Source organism: Octopus bimaculoides, chromosome 19 (assembly GCF_046866305.1).
Source record: "Octopus bimaculoides isolate indiv1 chromosome 19, ASM4686630v1, whole genome shotgun sequence".
Taxonomy (NCBI): domain Eukaryota; kingdom Metazoa; phylum Mollusca; class Cephalopoda; order Octopoda; family Octopodidae; genus Octopus; species Octopus bimaculoides.
Window position 1 is genome coordinate 54,812,882 of NC_142946.1, and position 15,882 is coordinate 54,828,763.

General features: G+C 36.2%; 1 protein-coding gene across 12 annotated transcripts in view; it reads right to left on the reverse strand.

Annotated features, from left to right (window-relative positions):
• Nucleotides 1-510: 510 nt before the first annotated feature.
• The window catches only part of LOC106875416 (diacylglycerol kinase delta), a 173,604-nt gene continuing 158,232 nt past the window's right edge, over nucleotides 511-15,882 (reverse strand). For 7 of the 12 annotated variants that reach the window (XM_089337787.1, XM_014923542.3, XM_014923544.3 and 4 more), the window contains 9 exons: nucleotides 13,313-13,426; nucleotides 11,888-12,022; nucleotides 10,961-11,097; nucleotides 10,255-10,387; nucleotides 7,559-7,651; nucleotides 6,189-6,302; nucleotides 5,417-5,537; nucleotides 3,054-3,196; nucleotides 571-1,149 (listed from right to left, as the gene is read on the reverse strand). In XM_089337787.1, the coding sequence (XP_089193913.1) occupies nucleotides 1,054-1,149; nucleotides 3,054-3,196; nucleotides 5,417-5,537; nucleotides 6,189-6,302; nucleotides 7,559-7,651; nucleotides 10,255-10,387; nucleotides 10,961-11,097; nucleotides 11,888-12,022; nucleotides 13,313-13,426 (1,086 nt within the window). In that variant the 3' untranslated portion in view covers nucleotides 571-1,053. Of the gene's footprint in view, nucleotides 1,150-3,053; nucleotides 3,197-5,416; nucleotides 5,538-6,188; nucleotides 6,303-7,558; nucleotides 7,652-10,254; nucleotides 10,388-10,960; nucleotides 11,098-11,887; nucleotides 12,023-13,312; nucleotides 13,427-15,882 lie in introns of all 12 variants that reach the window. The other 5 variants (XM_089337788.1, XM_014923543.3, XM_089337789.1 and 2 more) reach the window with 2 other exon arrangements.

Sequence of the window (15,882 nt, forward strand, 5' to 3'; positions counted from 1 at the left end):
AGAAGTGACTGATTCTCTGTTGGAAACAATCACTTTTATCTTAATATTATGATTGTTATTATTAATAGTAATAGAAAAAATAATAGAGTAAAAATGAAAGTAACAGTGTATTAGATTGTTCTGGCTGTTGTTGTTGTTCATTCTAGCGTGATGTAATACTTTTAGTCACAACAAACAATCACAGATCAAATCACTTACCAAATAAGTGCAACTCATAAATATATAAATACATACACATTTATATACATACTTACACATATATACACACAATGTGTGATGTGTATGAATGTGTGCATATATATATATATATATATATATATATGCAAACAGACATACATGTGGGCTTGTGACAAACAAATGTGGTCAATGTTATTGTGGCTGGCCAACAGAGCAGAAGAGCATGTCAGAAGGAGGCTGTAGTTGAGAATAAGTTGAATGAAACATGGAGAAGAGTTTAATGAAGAATGGCTGTAAGTTGATGTGGTGTGTGGCATGACATGACAAGGTGTATGTGACATGGCGTTTCATAGTTTGGCATAACATGGTGCTAGCTGAAGTACTCCAGCAAAATTTTTTTTGTTCATTTCCATATTTGATCAATTCTCAGCATTAACAGGGGGGCAGGGAGAAGAAAAATAACCCCTACCCAAAAACCCAGCCCCCACCCCCACAAAAAACAATGCTAAGTATCAGAGAGAGATAAATACATATACACACACACACACACACATATATATATATAGAGAGAGAGAGGGAGAGACAGACAGACAGAGACAAAGAGGGATGTCAGTTCATAGATGCATATATACATACTTATATATATACACACATATACATATATATATATTTATATATATTTATCATGAAAGCCTCAAAAAGTACGGAATATTGGCCCAATATATTCCAAGCATTGCAGGAGGCTAAAATTGAAAGAAGACAACCAAACAGAACAATAGGACAAAACAGTGATTTTGTGTGAGCATATGTGTGTGTGTGTGTGCAAGATATATATGTGTGAATGTTGACGAGAGATAGTGTTGAAAGTCTGAAATGTCATAATTTCTCTACTGTAATGGGCAGTCTGTTGTTTAGTTCTTTTATGCCTTGCATTATACGTTTGAGATGACCGACTTTGTGGACACCAAGTTCCTGTCAAAAGAGAAGACAAAAAGGAAATATGTTAACATTTTGCGTATATTACATATATAAGCAAGTATATATATATATATATATATATATATATACACACACACACACACACACACACGTACATACATATATCTCTATCCTTATAAAAAGCAAAGTTTGTTTGTACGTTGATCGCTGAAAACACTAAATAAGATTGATATTTCAGGTTTTTTGTGTCATCTAAATTAATTTGACCATTTTGCAGATAACTGTGCATTTATTTTCCGAAAACAGAAAAGCCACAAAAATGGTAAAATATCCATCACTCTTGAATAGGATTGGAGATAAGTTGTCTTGCCTGTCTATGACTTTTATGTGTTTTAACACCCAGCATTATGAGAGACTTGTCCCCAATTGTGCTATACAGCAGCAGACCAACACACAAGCAAAACACATACATTTGGTATATGCAGTCGATAACACACACACACACATATAACATACCATAAAATCCCATGTAATTTATGCACGTTTTTTTCACAAAAATAACAATAAACTTTAGTGGGTGTGTAAATTACATGAGTAGACCATTTCCAGATTTTTTTGGGGAAATTTTTTTTGTTGAAAAAAGACATACAATATGTAAACATTCAGATTGAAAGCTGACTCATTTAATTTCAGAATAGGTTTACACAGAAAAAATAAGGGCTTAAATATGAAGTTGACTTTTATTTATACTGGACGGTATACTGCTTACATTTTTGGTATAAATTTACTAAAACCATTAAAGGGTTAATTACTTTTTGAAGTCTGACATACATGCTGGTAATCCCAATCTGGGCCATATTTTATATATTTTACTCGGTTGAGCAAGTATCATCCAAGTTGATGTTTATTGATAATTAAACTTAATTTGCAACACCTGTGCGTATTTCTCTGGTTTGTTTTTGTTGATAATTCTTAACAACTTTTCTTGTGATCATAGTTTGAGAAGACATACAACAATGTGCTAAAGTTCAGACATAATCTCTTGTGGGCAAGAAATGCAAAATAAAGTTTATTTTAAACAAGATTATCCCCCATCTTTCCAACAACAACAACCTTGGGCACCTTTCTGAATTCCATATGACAAACACTCACAAATATGCTTATATATATATACACATTTACTTTTTTCTTTTGTTTTTTTCTGCCTATGTTCTCAGACTAACATGGGTTAGGCAAACACATTGTTGAAGCATTGTTTTACAGATGGGTGCCTTTGTGCCACTAACCAGTTTTTAAAGCAAGGAAGTTCTTTATTCTGCACAGGACTGCTGATTGGTTTATTGACAAGGAAATGACAACAGTACACTGACCATAGCTTGTCAGAATGCAGAATGCAAATATTCTCATAGACATGGGGCACTAACACACACACAATCAATCAAATTCACACACAGGACATTGCTGGCCTGAGGTAATAATAGACACTTTTTCCAAGATTACACATAGAAAGACAGAATCAAGAACCAGATAATTGCAAAGCAAACTTCTTAACCACACAGCCATACTGCTGTGTGTGTGTGTGTGTGTGTGTGTGTGTGTGTGTGTGTGTGTGTGTGTGTGTGCATATGTTTGTATGTAATAGATACACAGTCAACTTCCACTGATTTAGCCACAAGTAATCTTGTTCCACCATGAAGTCTAATGATTTCCAGTTCAATGTTCCAGCCTGCTGTTTTAGTGACATTAGATTAGATTTTGGTATAAACACTGACTGACCAGTCATTCTTGCTCATTTTCCTATTATCATAACTGACACACATTTAGCGCCAGCCTTAGTTCAAATGAATAAAGGAATTACTTCTAGTGACGTAAAGCAATAAACACTGTTAGGCATTTGGACATGTAACAACATTTAGAAAGACAATAATGGTACTTACTTTGAGATCACTTCGTTCTAACGACAGTAATTCTGAACCTCGGATTTCATTTGTTACAAAAGTCTGTTGGTACTCTCCAAGAGCTAGAGTCTCCAACCACATTGCTACTTCAGCTGTACTCCAGTCTTCAATATGTTTCAGATCTGTAACAAAGAAATCATCACTATCACCAAGATAAACATATTTTTGTACAAAGACTCTTTAACCCTTCAGCATTCAGATTAGGTTGTCAAATGTATCACTTTTTATTCACATTGTTTGGAATTATGGAGATGTAGTTGCATAGCAAGGGACTTGATCTGAGATCGTGTGCTGAAACAAAAACAATTGCAGCATGGAGGATGTTTATAAGCCATTTAAGAACACAAAAAAACCGTTAGATTCACTTCAACATTTAAATTTAATTTGTGTCAAAATATTTTCATCGCTTTGAAACCATGACCTGTTCATTGACAAAACTTTGAGATGCAGCACAAAGTTTTGTTAGTAAACAGGTTGCAGTTTCAAAGTGACGAAAATATTTTGACACAAATTACATTTAAACGTTGAAGTGAATCTAACGTTTTTTTTTGTCTGTGTTCTTAAATGTATCTTCCACGTTGCAATTATGTTGTTTGGAATTAATTATGCATTATCTTGTAACTTTGAGATTTCGATTAAGGGATTGTTTCCTGTTAGCATGACATTGTAGCATAGGTATAAGAGACTGTACCTGACCAGTTTGAACATAAAACAAAGAGAATATTTCGGCTCAATATAGCTGGTTTAAATGCTAAAGGGTTAAGTTATTTCCCAGATTTGCTCCCTCTTAATCACATATCATATGTCTACAATCATCAGGGGCTGCAAGCACCACTGCCCTCATTATCCGTGTATTTTTTTTTTTGTCATTTTTCCATGCTTGCATGCATCAATCTTCTCTAGCACAGCATATTGTTTCTTTTTGCAGTCACTTATCATCACCTTTATAAAATTTAGCATCCTGAGATCAACTTTGACCACTTTGTCTCTATCTTTTCCTTCTACAGGGTCCTTTAATTTGAATATCTTGGCACTTCTTTGCCCAACTATCATCACAAGTCTATACCAGTGCAGTCTCCTCTCTTGCTGCTGCGACAACTACTACTACTACTACTACTACTACTACTACTACTACTACTACATCTGATTTCTTTCTATCCCATTTTTCTCTGAGTTCATTTGTGTTTTGTTGTTCATGCACACTAACATTACAGTGGAGCATGTTTGCTTCATTTCTTTCCAGGCTTCACACACCCTACCGATTCAATGCTCATGTTTCACAACCAAGCAACATCACACTTTATACACAGACATTATACAATCTACCCTTCACTCAGAGAGAGAATGACACAAATCTGTAACCTTAGAAATCATTATTATTATTATTTACTTTTAATCTGCATATTTGTTACAATAACTTGCCAAGACACACCCTGCATCCTAGGGCAAGTGAAGGATAAGAGATGTTACAGTATGACTGAAAGCTTGGGGAGGGGGAGACACAGGCATTTAAATTGATAGGGTTTTTCTAAGGATGTAGGCAGTACTTGTCAGCACAATCTTTTGGATTTCTCTGAGACATGGTTCTCTTGGGATGTTAACTAGATGTTTCTGACATCTTTTTATTGTACCAAGGGCACCTACAATAACATTGATACTACTACTACTACTACTACTACTACTACTACTACTACTACTACTACTACTACTAGAGTGCTTGTTACTCATATGATGGGTGATTTTAGAAATATTTTTGCTACCATGGGTAATGCCAGAAAATATGGCATACACATAATAATCATGATTTGATTTTTATAAAATTTCTTGGTGCTTATACAAAATAATGAAATGATTACAAATTTTCAAAACAAAAATATTTATTACCTTAAAATAGAATTAAATATATCAAATTGCCCATTTGTATGTTAATATTTTTCTAAATTTTATTAATATAATTACAATCTTCACCACTGAAAACCTATCTCTGCAAAATTTCATTGAAAAACATGCATTCTTCAGAATGTTATAAGAATCAAAATGTCAGGGGAACCAAACTGGAGTCATGCATCTCTCTCCATGCACACACACACACACATGTAAAAATGATTTTGGAAAATGACAACTCATTTAAAAATGCAAACAAATGTTATTTAAATTTTTTCTTAAAAGCATTCCTTTACTAATTGCCTGTCACCAAGCCTAGTATGTGCACACATCCTGCACCATTTCTGCTAATTCTCTCTATCTGTATCTCTTTTATTCTCTACACAATATAAAGTGTAACTGGAAAAATCAACCAACCAACATTTATATTGGCCATTATTAGAGAATAAAATAATAACCTGTTGAAGCTGCCTGAGAACTGTTCTTGTCTCGTTCTTTATCACGACCTTTGCCCTTCAATTTGCTGTAAACCTGCCGGAATTTGCCTCCCTTACGATGTTTTTGTTCTGATGTGGACATCTGGTGGTGAATTGAAGGGTAAAATTACAAACAATGCTACAAAAATACAAACAAGGAAAGCTATTAAGAGGAGTTGATATCTTTGGAACAACCATGATGTGTTACTAGAGTCTTCTTTGAAAACAATAAAGACAAAAAAAAAAAAAACAGACAATTATCTAAGTGAAATGTTTCGATTCAAGATCTGTTTTTAATGATTATGCCACAGATTGGTTGTGTGGTAGGAAGTTTCAACCACATGGTTTCAGGTTCAGTCCCACTGCATGGTCTCTTAGGCAAGTGTCTTCTACTATAGCATGACACCAGGCAAAGCTCAGTGAGTAGATTTGGGAGAGATTGAAAGAGGCCCTGTCGCACGTGCGTGTGCATGTGTGTGTCCTTGCATTGACATCATGTGACAGTTGTAAACGAGTGTCACCGTCATGCAAGTGGTTTCCTTCATTTCCAATCTTCCATGCAAATATGTCTGGCCACTTGGAAACAGTTGAAAGTTGGCAACAGGAAGGGTGTCCAGCTGTAGAAAATCTGCCTCAACAAATTCCATCTGACCCATGTGAGCTTGGACATGATGATGATGATGATGATGATGATGACAACAATGGAATACTTCTTAACAAGTATGTCGGCTGTTGCAAGTCAGAAACAACTTACCTCTTCTTGACTCGTTTGTAAATTCACAAGTCTACTGACATCAACTATTTTCCTCATTTCAGCTCCTAATTTTGTTAGTAACCCACTTAATTGAGCATCACGATTGCAATATGTCTGTGAATATAGAGAATTTGGGATGAAAAATACTATATATATATATATATATATATATATATATATGTATGTATATACATGTATGTGTGTGTGTATATATATATATCAATATGTGTGTGTGTGTGTGTGTGTGTGTGTATACTTTTACAAGAAGAGGTATGATGACAGTAAATTTGAAGTTCTAACCTGCTAGCCTTCATCAGACTTCAAAGTTAGCAGGCTGAAATTTCAAAGTCACTGTAACCCTTCTTGTAAAAGTATAATAAATATATACTCTACCAAAAGTATTGAATAATTCTTCAGCTTAATGTTAAATTGTTTTTATATATAACTTGACATAAAAACAAACATTAGAATATATATATATATATATATGTATATGGCACATAAAATACACCATTTTGAGCATGGCCGTTGCCAGTACCGCCTGACTGGCCTTCGTGCCGGTGGCACGTAAAAGCACCCACTACACTCTCGGTGTGGTTGGCATTAGGAAGGGCATCCAGCTGTAGAAACTCTGCCAAATCAGATTGGAGCCTGGTGTAGCCATCTGGTTTCACCAGTCCTCAGTCAAATCGTCTAACCCATGCTAGCATGGAAAGCGGACATTAAACGACAACGATGATGATGATGATGATATATATATGTGTTTTCATCAACACATTCTACTCCATACAAATAATTACTGCACTCCACAATCTCCACAACAAAACACTACACTCAACTCCACTCCACACAATAAACTTACTGCAATACATATAGGTAACAACTCCACTCCACAAAACTATCCGCTGCACTCCAAACCACTAATCACTGCACTCAACTCCACACCATTAAACTCTCATTCCATACTCTACTTCACATAATTACTGTATACCACACAACTAACCATTGCATTCCACACTCCACTTCACACAGCTAATATCAGCACTTCACAGTCCACTCTATACAGCCAGTCACTTGACATAACTAATCATTCTACACAACTACTACACTCCACACACTATTTCACACAAGCAACCACTGCAAAACGGAAGAATATAATGAAGCTTTGCTCCAGAAGAGACTGAAAAGTTGTACATGTGAGTTACCTCACCTGTAAGTTGCTCCATGTCCAAGCATCTACCATCAACATACTATATTTAAGCCAAGGTGATCACAGACAGCTACATAGCCATTACAATAATAATGTAATCAAGAACCTAAATCAAATATGCAAAACACAGAATTTCACTCCTCTAATCAGAGATACTTACAGAAGGGGACTTTTCTCGTAGAAAAGTGTATGTTTCATTGTAAAGAATTTTCATGCTATTGATAAAATCGGAGAGTAAAGGTCGCAGTGAGGGCTGAAAGGAAAACATAAAGAGAAACTTTTTTAAAAATCCATTTCTTTGAAGTGAGTCTACTTTTAAATATCCAGCCAAAATATTCTCCCTGTTTTATGTTCAAACCAACCAGATCTAGCCTCTCACATCTACCCTACAATGTCATTCTAAAAATAAACAATCACATCATCAAAATTTTGATGCTATGAGATAAATGCTTGATTAATTCAAAGCAGTATGAATAAATAAGCCTTACATTTGAAAGAGTAATCTGAATGCTAAAGAGTTCAAGAAAGGCAGTCAACACACCAAGTAGAAGACGGATTCATTTATTTCACAAATGACTCTTACAGGGCTAGTATTGTTACATTACTGAGGAATTCCTCAGAGTGTGGAATAGCTGAGGATGTTTAGAGTTGAAGTGGCTTTGGACAAAATCAGATGGTTTATGTTTGCATGAGTGGTCAACTTGTTGGTAAAAGGATTAATGTTTTAGCATTCAAATTTTTTTTTGTCAAATGTATTGCTTATTTATTCACATTATTTTCAACCCTTTAGAAAGTGAATGTTAAAATGACAACAACAATGATGATGTGATGGAGCAAGATTATCAGAGAATATTGGAGAAGAACAAAAAGGATTGCATAAATAAGTAAACAAAGGCATGAACAAATAAATAAATCTAAAAGAATGAATGAAAGAATGGATAAAAAGTGAGAGAGTAAACAAAGTGAATACAAACATAAAAGATAATATACAAAAAAAACTGAATAATTAAATGAATAATGAAAAAATTAAGTTAAAAGCTGAAAAAAAAAATGAATATATCAGGTGGGCAAATAAAAGTATGAATAGGTGAAAATTAAATAAATAAAATAGGAAGGAGTATGGATATGTGAATAGGTAGATAAATTGTATTGTAAAGAATAATACTAAAAGGTATATAGAAATAAAAATGAAAAGGCATTTTTGGGGTCAGTTGTGGAGAATGGAGGTTGTATGGCGAGGAGACCTAACAAAGAACTGAAGTCAAGATACAATTTGAAATGATTGGGTGTGCTGAGTAGTTAGTTGGGTAGTGCTAAAAGTAGTTGACATGTTTTGGAGACCTGTTCTTAATCGAAATCTGGAATTGTGAACCTTGTGAATGGATTTGAGAGACGGAAACTGAAAGAAGCCCATCATATATGCATAATATACTTTTTATTTATTTGTTACTTAACAGGGTTATCATTGGTTTCATGCCAAGAATTCTCAGTCATTATCAAGCTTCCCACATGGCACCATAGTACTCATCTCCATCTTGGTATTCTCAGACAAAACAGAGACAAGTACCAACATCCCAAGTGGCAGGCTTGATAATTGCTGAGAAATGTCAGCATGAAACCAATGGTAGCCCTGTTAACCAAACAAATAACAAATATCTATCCAACAAAGCAGTGTTGAGCACTCATTCTCACTGTTCAATGTTAACATGTATATAAAGCAGACACTGGAGCTCAACACAGCTTTCTAGCTCGTCATTTCCTGTTGGAACCATCCAATCCATGCCAGCATGGAAAAAGTGGTGTGAAATGATGATGATATACATATGTGTTGTTATCACCTTGCTTTGACTTTGCTTGATAGTTGTAAACAAGTGCCACTGTCATGTAAGCAGTGTCTGTCATTTCCAATCTTTCATGAAAACATGTCTGGTTATAGTGAGGGTTGATGACAAGAAGGGCATCTAGGCATAAAAAAATCTGCCGCAGTAAATTCTGTCTGATCCTTGCAAGTATGGAAAAGTGGACATTAAAACGATGATGATGATGATGAATTTGTGACATTAGTTTTGGTCTGGTGTTGAAGGCTGAACAGAAAATGAGAGTTAGTGACAAAATGGTTTAGCAAGGATTTGCCTATACAAAGATAGTTGAGCAACTGGGCAGATAAAGTCCCTCAATTGAGGCTGTAAAATGAAGAATAGATAACAAATTTTTTTTTAAATTAAAGATAAATAATTAAATACAAATTTTTGAAAATGATTTTTATTACTTATTTTATTGTTAAGGTGAAGAGCTAGCAGAACCATTAGCAATTCCAGACAAAATGCTTAGTGGCATTTTGTCTGTCTTGAATGCCACCAAGGTTGACTTTGCCTTTCATCCTTTCAGGGTCAAGCACTGGGGTCAATGATATTGACTTACTCTTCACCCTAAAATTGCTGGTGCTATACCAGAATTTGAAACTATTATTATTTATTTAATTGTTATTTATTAAATAGTGATGACATTATAGTGGAGGTGTAGAGTTATTGATGACAGCAGGATGGAGATGTAGTTTTAGTGGTGACAGAGTTATGGGGGTGTAGACTTAATGATGACATAGATGTAGACTTAATGATGACGTAGATGTAGACTTAGTGATGACAAGATGAAAGTGAATTTGGCAGGTGGAAATTCCATCATATGTATATGTGTGTGAAAGTGTTTATGCCTCCATAGATAGAAGGGAAAAAGATAAAGGTTTAGAGATGACATAATAGTGGAGGTGGGGATGAGGTGGAGGTTAGTGACAACAAAATGGTGGAGGTGTAAGCCAAGTAATAACAACAAGAATGACAAGAAAATGGATTTACTCACTTCGGTCAGTGAAGAATTTGATTCAGCAAGTTTCCCTGAAAGACACAAAGCATCCAGGCGTTCTGATGCTTCAGAGGAATGGGAATATAGATCTTGTTCAAGAGCACTGTGTTGATTAGCAGCCGATTTCACACTGTAATGGAAGAGAACAAGTAATGAGAAGAAGGACAAGTGGTAGTCTACATTGGCAGCCAACTTCACACTGTGGAGAGAGAGACAAGTAATGAGAAGAAGGACAAGTGGTAGTCTACATTGGCAGCCAACTTCACACTGTGGAGAGAGAGACAAGTAATGCTCCTTTATCTGCTCAGTAAGACTGATAGTCTCAACAAGCAGCATACTCCAACTATTTATGGCATCCACAAAAACACCTCCGTCTGTTCAATATAAACAGCCTTGTCTCTACTTTATACAACATTATGAGCTACAGGCTGTCTAACATAAATGAAAGCTTGTCTTTACTGTTGCATACTTCCTGTGGTCTCCAGAGCCACAGATGAGAAGTACTGGAAGTAGCAGAAAATTATCTTAGCCATGGAGACAATGACACACCAGCAATGTTATGTGAACTGCTGCCCTCAAATAACCTACAACTTTAACATATATATGACTCTCTTTATCACCTTCTTGGGGCTGTGTTTAATGAAACACATGCTTTCCCATCCGTCCCCCACAAAAGCATACAATATCAATATCAAATACTCACCAATCTATAAATTCAGATGACACTTCTATAAAGCTATGTAGAGCAGCTTCATCTTCCAACACTAGAGCTGGTCCAGGACTGGAAGCTTGGGGAACTTTCTGTTTGTTTGACCAGGTTTTCAAAACATTTTCAAAAGTCTGTTGAGGAAATAGTACATGAGTTTGAAAAACATTATAAATATTGTAGCGAAGCCAGTGGATGATTTAGTTGACAGAGGAAATGACAGCAACATAAAGTATAAGTGGTGAAGATGTTGTTTCTCTTGTCAACAAACTGCCCAATAGCTTTGCACCTTTAAAAGCATGTGGAACATTGTATTTTAGGCATACAAGTTGGCATAGTTTAAACATTTGAAAACAAGTAAGGGCTAATGACAGGTTATCCAGCTGTAAAAAAATGCTTCAATAATATATTCATTTAACTCAAGCTAGCATGACAAAACAGATGTAAAAACAAATGGACGAAAACAATACCCAAGTTACAAAAACAATGCGAATAATGATTTTTTTTTCTCCACCCATTAATTAATTGACTGTGTGATTAAGAAGTTTGCTTCCCATGCACATAATTTTAGATTCAGTCCACTGCATGGTACTTTGGACAAAAAGCTTCTATTATAGATCTGGGCCAGCCACAGGTTTGTAAGTAGATTTGATACCGAAAGAAGTTTGCCGTGCGTGTGTGTGTGTGTGTGTGTGCATGTGTGTGTGTGTGTGTGTGTGACTTTATGTTAAGTTTCTCTCTCACCAACATTTGACAACTGGTGTTGGTTTGTTTATGTTCCTGAAACTTGGTGGTTCAGCAAAAGAGACTAATACAATAAGTACCAGGTTTAAAAAAATAAGTACTGGGGTTGATGTGTTTGATGCTTCAAGATGGTGGCTCAGCATGACCGAAACAAGTAAAAGATGAAAGATAATATTTTACCCGATCTCTTGTCAACATCTGTGCTCTGTTTTTATGTACAATACGGATATATCCGGGTGGCTGCATCCAGGCTTCACCGTCCACCTGCACTGGTACACCTTCATCACCCATAATTGTCACCTTCACTGTCCGACACTACAAAACACAAAAATAATGAAATTAAAAAAATGAAAATGCTAAATGCAATTTAAAATGTTAAATCATAAGAATCTAACTGCATGGCATATTCAATTGAAACTCAGCAAAATAAAAACTGTGTAAACAAGATTATTCAAGAGAAAACAGAATTTGACCACAAAAATTGTAGTCCTGAAAAATTTCTTAGAATTTAACTGTGATAGGCTCAAAATTAATTCTAGATATTTTTAACTCTTTTGATACCAGCCTGCTGGATACAGCCCTTGGTTAGATTTTTCAGTTTTAAAGTGATCTAAATTAAAACTTTCCCTCAAAATTTCATATTAATTTATATTCTAAATACCAGCTTAATGATGACAAAATTATTTTATTAGATTCTTCATTATTTTCAAAATCAGTTGAAACAAAGGCAGTGTTTGCCAAAAGAAATATGGGAAAGAAAGGGTCAAGCAAGCTCCACACTAATTTACTTTCTTGTTACAGATGATAATTCATGTAGACATTGGACAATCATAGTGCTTTACACTTAAAATGGTCAATAATCATTCTATTTTTTGGATTATTTATACAAAAAGAAGAAACTGGAACCTTATAATGTGTCTGTTATTGTCCTCCCCACTATCGCTTGATAACTGATGTTGGTGTGTTTATGTCCCCATAACTTAGCAGTTCGGAGAAAAGAGACTAATAGAATAAGTACTAGGCTTGCAAAGAATTAGTCTAAGGGTCGATTTCTTTGATTTAAAAACCCTTTAAGGCGGTGCTCCAGCATGGCAACTGTCAACTGACTGAAACAGAAGAATAAAAGAATATACAACAGGCTTCTAACAGTTCCTGTCTACCAAATCCACTCACAAGGCTATGGTTGGCCTAGATCAATAGTAGAAGACACTTGCCCAAGGGTGCTGTGAAGTGAGACTGAACCCAAGGCTAAGTGGTTGGTGAGCTTCTCAACCACATAGTCCATGCCTCTACATGTATTGTAAGTCTCAGAAATAGCATAATTACAATCAATCACAAAAACTTCCAGGTATAATGAACAGATCATAAACATTTCAAATTACTATAAATATGCTTTGTTGGAAGAGTTAGGGTTAGAAAGATGTTATTATAACCAAATACAGAAATGATATACATTTACAACAAGATTTTGCAAGATTACTCTGGGTCATCCACCTGTGCCATACAATGAAAGAATAAATATGTCATTCACTTATGTTGTGCAGCAACGATGTAAATGTGTCATTTACCTATGCTAATTAATGACGAAGGAAATATGTCACTCACCTGTGCTATACGATGATGGTGTAAGTCTATCACTCGGGATACAGCCATTTGCATAGAACCAAATACTGCAACAACTTCTAGTATTTTGTCATCAAAGCTGGGAGCAGTGAAATTCTACAAACGATATATAAGTGTATGCATGTACTTTTTTGTAATGAGAACGAAGACAGTGTTGCTTTGTATATATATATATATATATATATATATATATATATATATCATGAGTGAAGCATGGACATCAGATATGGAAAATGCATGAAGACTGCAAAGAAACGAGGTGAGTATGCTCTGTTGGATATGTAAGTTAGTGTGCCTGAATGATGGAGCACAATGGTGCTGAAAGAAAAATTGGGCTTAAAAGGAATCAGAGGTCGTGGCCAAGAGAGAAGACTGAGCTGGTGTGGGTATGTTATGCATGTAAAGGACAACAGTCAAACAAACAAGTGATCCAAGTGGAAAGAATATGGACAAGGGTCAGGCTGAAAGGTTCATAGGCTGACTAAGATATTCTCTGGAGTGTGATAAAATGAAGTTTATTTTCCAACAAAAAACCCCTTTGCAGTCCACACACTTCTTCCATTGGTGTTGCAGTGCTTGGATCCCATTGCTGAAGAAAGTTTCATCCTGTTGGTCCAAAAAGTAATCAACAGCAGACAGGACGTCGTCATCGCTTGTGATATTACTTCCTAGCCAAGTATTTTTTTTTTGATGTTGGGGAACAGATTACCATTCCTGCAAAAGAAATGACCTTGGCCTTCTTTGGAGGAAGTGAGGAGGAGGGGGGGTGTTTCCACTGCATGGATCGTCTCTTTGTCTTTGGCTCAAAGTGATGAACCCAACACTCCATCCTGGCTTAGGAAACATTGAAGGAAACTGCTGAATCTGCTTCAAACAATGTCGGATTTTTCCCATGATGTCATCAGCCTGGTACACTTTTGATCAGTTGTCAGAAGACATGGCACCCACTAAGCAGAAACCATAATCATGCCAAATTCATTGCGCAGAGTATTCCCAACTCTCTCATGGGACATGCTAATAGCACTGGATATTTGATTTATAGTCAATTGCCTGTCATCCATCACCATGGGCTGAACACAATCAAAGCTTTCTTCGGTGATGGCAGTTGCAGGATGTCCAGACGTTGGGTCACTTTCAAGACTCCCTTCCTCTCCTAACTTCAGAGTTGATAAGGCTGGAGCATCATCCCCTAATATAGCAACCGTGTCAGCATGAATACCTTTTTCTGCAGGTACTCCATAACACCACAAAATGCCAGATTTTGTCCATTTTCAAGAGAAGTCACTGCTAGTTACTTTTGAAGTCTTCTTTGAAAAGGCAGATGTCAGCTTGTAACAAAATAATGCAATTAATAATAAGAAGTATTGAAATTAATGCATGTAAGATTTCACAGCACTAGCATCACTCCTTCACAGTCAACCTATGAACTTTTCAGTCCACCCTTTTAGAAGACATCAGTTAATGAGGAACTTTTTAACCCTTTAACTCTATGTGGAGCATAAGGTGCCAACAAGAGATCACCATCAGTTTCAATCTTTGGCAGTGGAATGCAGCCATCTGCAGGTGTAGTTGCCTGCCAGTCTTTTAGTTTCTGAGGATCTTCTCCATGTTGTTTTTGGTCTGTCACATTCGCACCTAGCTCAGCATGTCCATCGAAAACAGGCTTCAGCTGGGTGCAATGTTAATTTAGTACCAACCTTGCTATGGATAGAGACTAATGGCTGAAGTAGATTGGCTAGTACTGAGTACACAGCATCATCTATAATGTGTGGCAGCCTCTTATAGAGATGGATGATGTCTTAGACATAAAGGGAATATATTGGTTCATCATCATCATCATTGTCGTTTAATGTCCACTTTCCATGCTGGCAGGAGTTGAATGGTTTGGCTGAAGGCTGGCAAGCCAGAAGGCTGCACCAGGCTCCAATCTGATCTGGCAATGTTTCTACAGCTTGATGCCCTTCCTAATGCCAACCACTCCAAGAGTGTAGTGTGTGTTTTTTATGTGCCACAACCATGAGGGCCAGTCAGGCGGTACTGTCATTGGCCATGCTTGAATGGTGCTTTTTACATGCCACCGGCATAAGACTAGTCAGCTAGCATTGGCATCGACTGTGCTTGAATGGTACTTTTTACGTTCCACCAACACAGGAGCCAGCCAGGCGGCACTGGCAATAATTACGCTCGAATGGTGCTTTTTATGTGCCACCAGCACGGGTGCTGATCAGCTATGACAACTTCACTTGCCCCAACAGGTCTTCACAAGTGCAGGTTATTGCCCAATGATTGAAGGGTACTCTTAAATGGGCTGGTTAAGCTGCACAGGCACAGGCCATGGTTAGAGTGAATAAATTAAAACTTATGTAAAGATCAACATGAATAAGCCACAAATTGTATAAACCAAAAAAATGAATGAACAAATATTAAGGTGGCGGAATCAACCTCATGACTTTGTGAAATGGATGAGTAAACTTTAAAGCTCGGGTTTAGAGGTATTTAAAGCTCAGTAAACCTTAAGCAGAGTAAGCATTCAGCTGAGGAGAGTTGAGGCA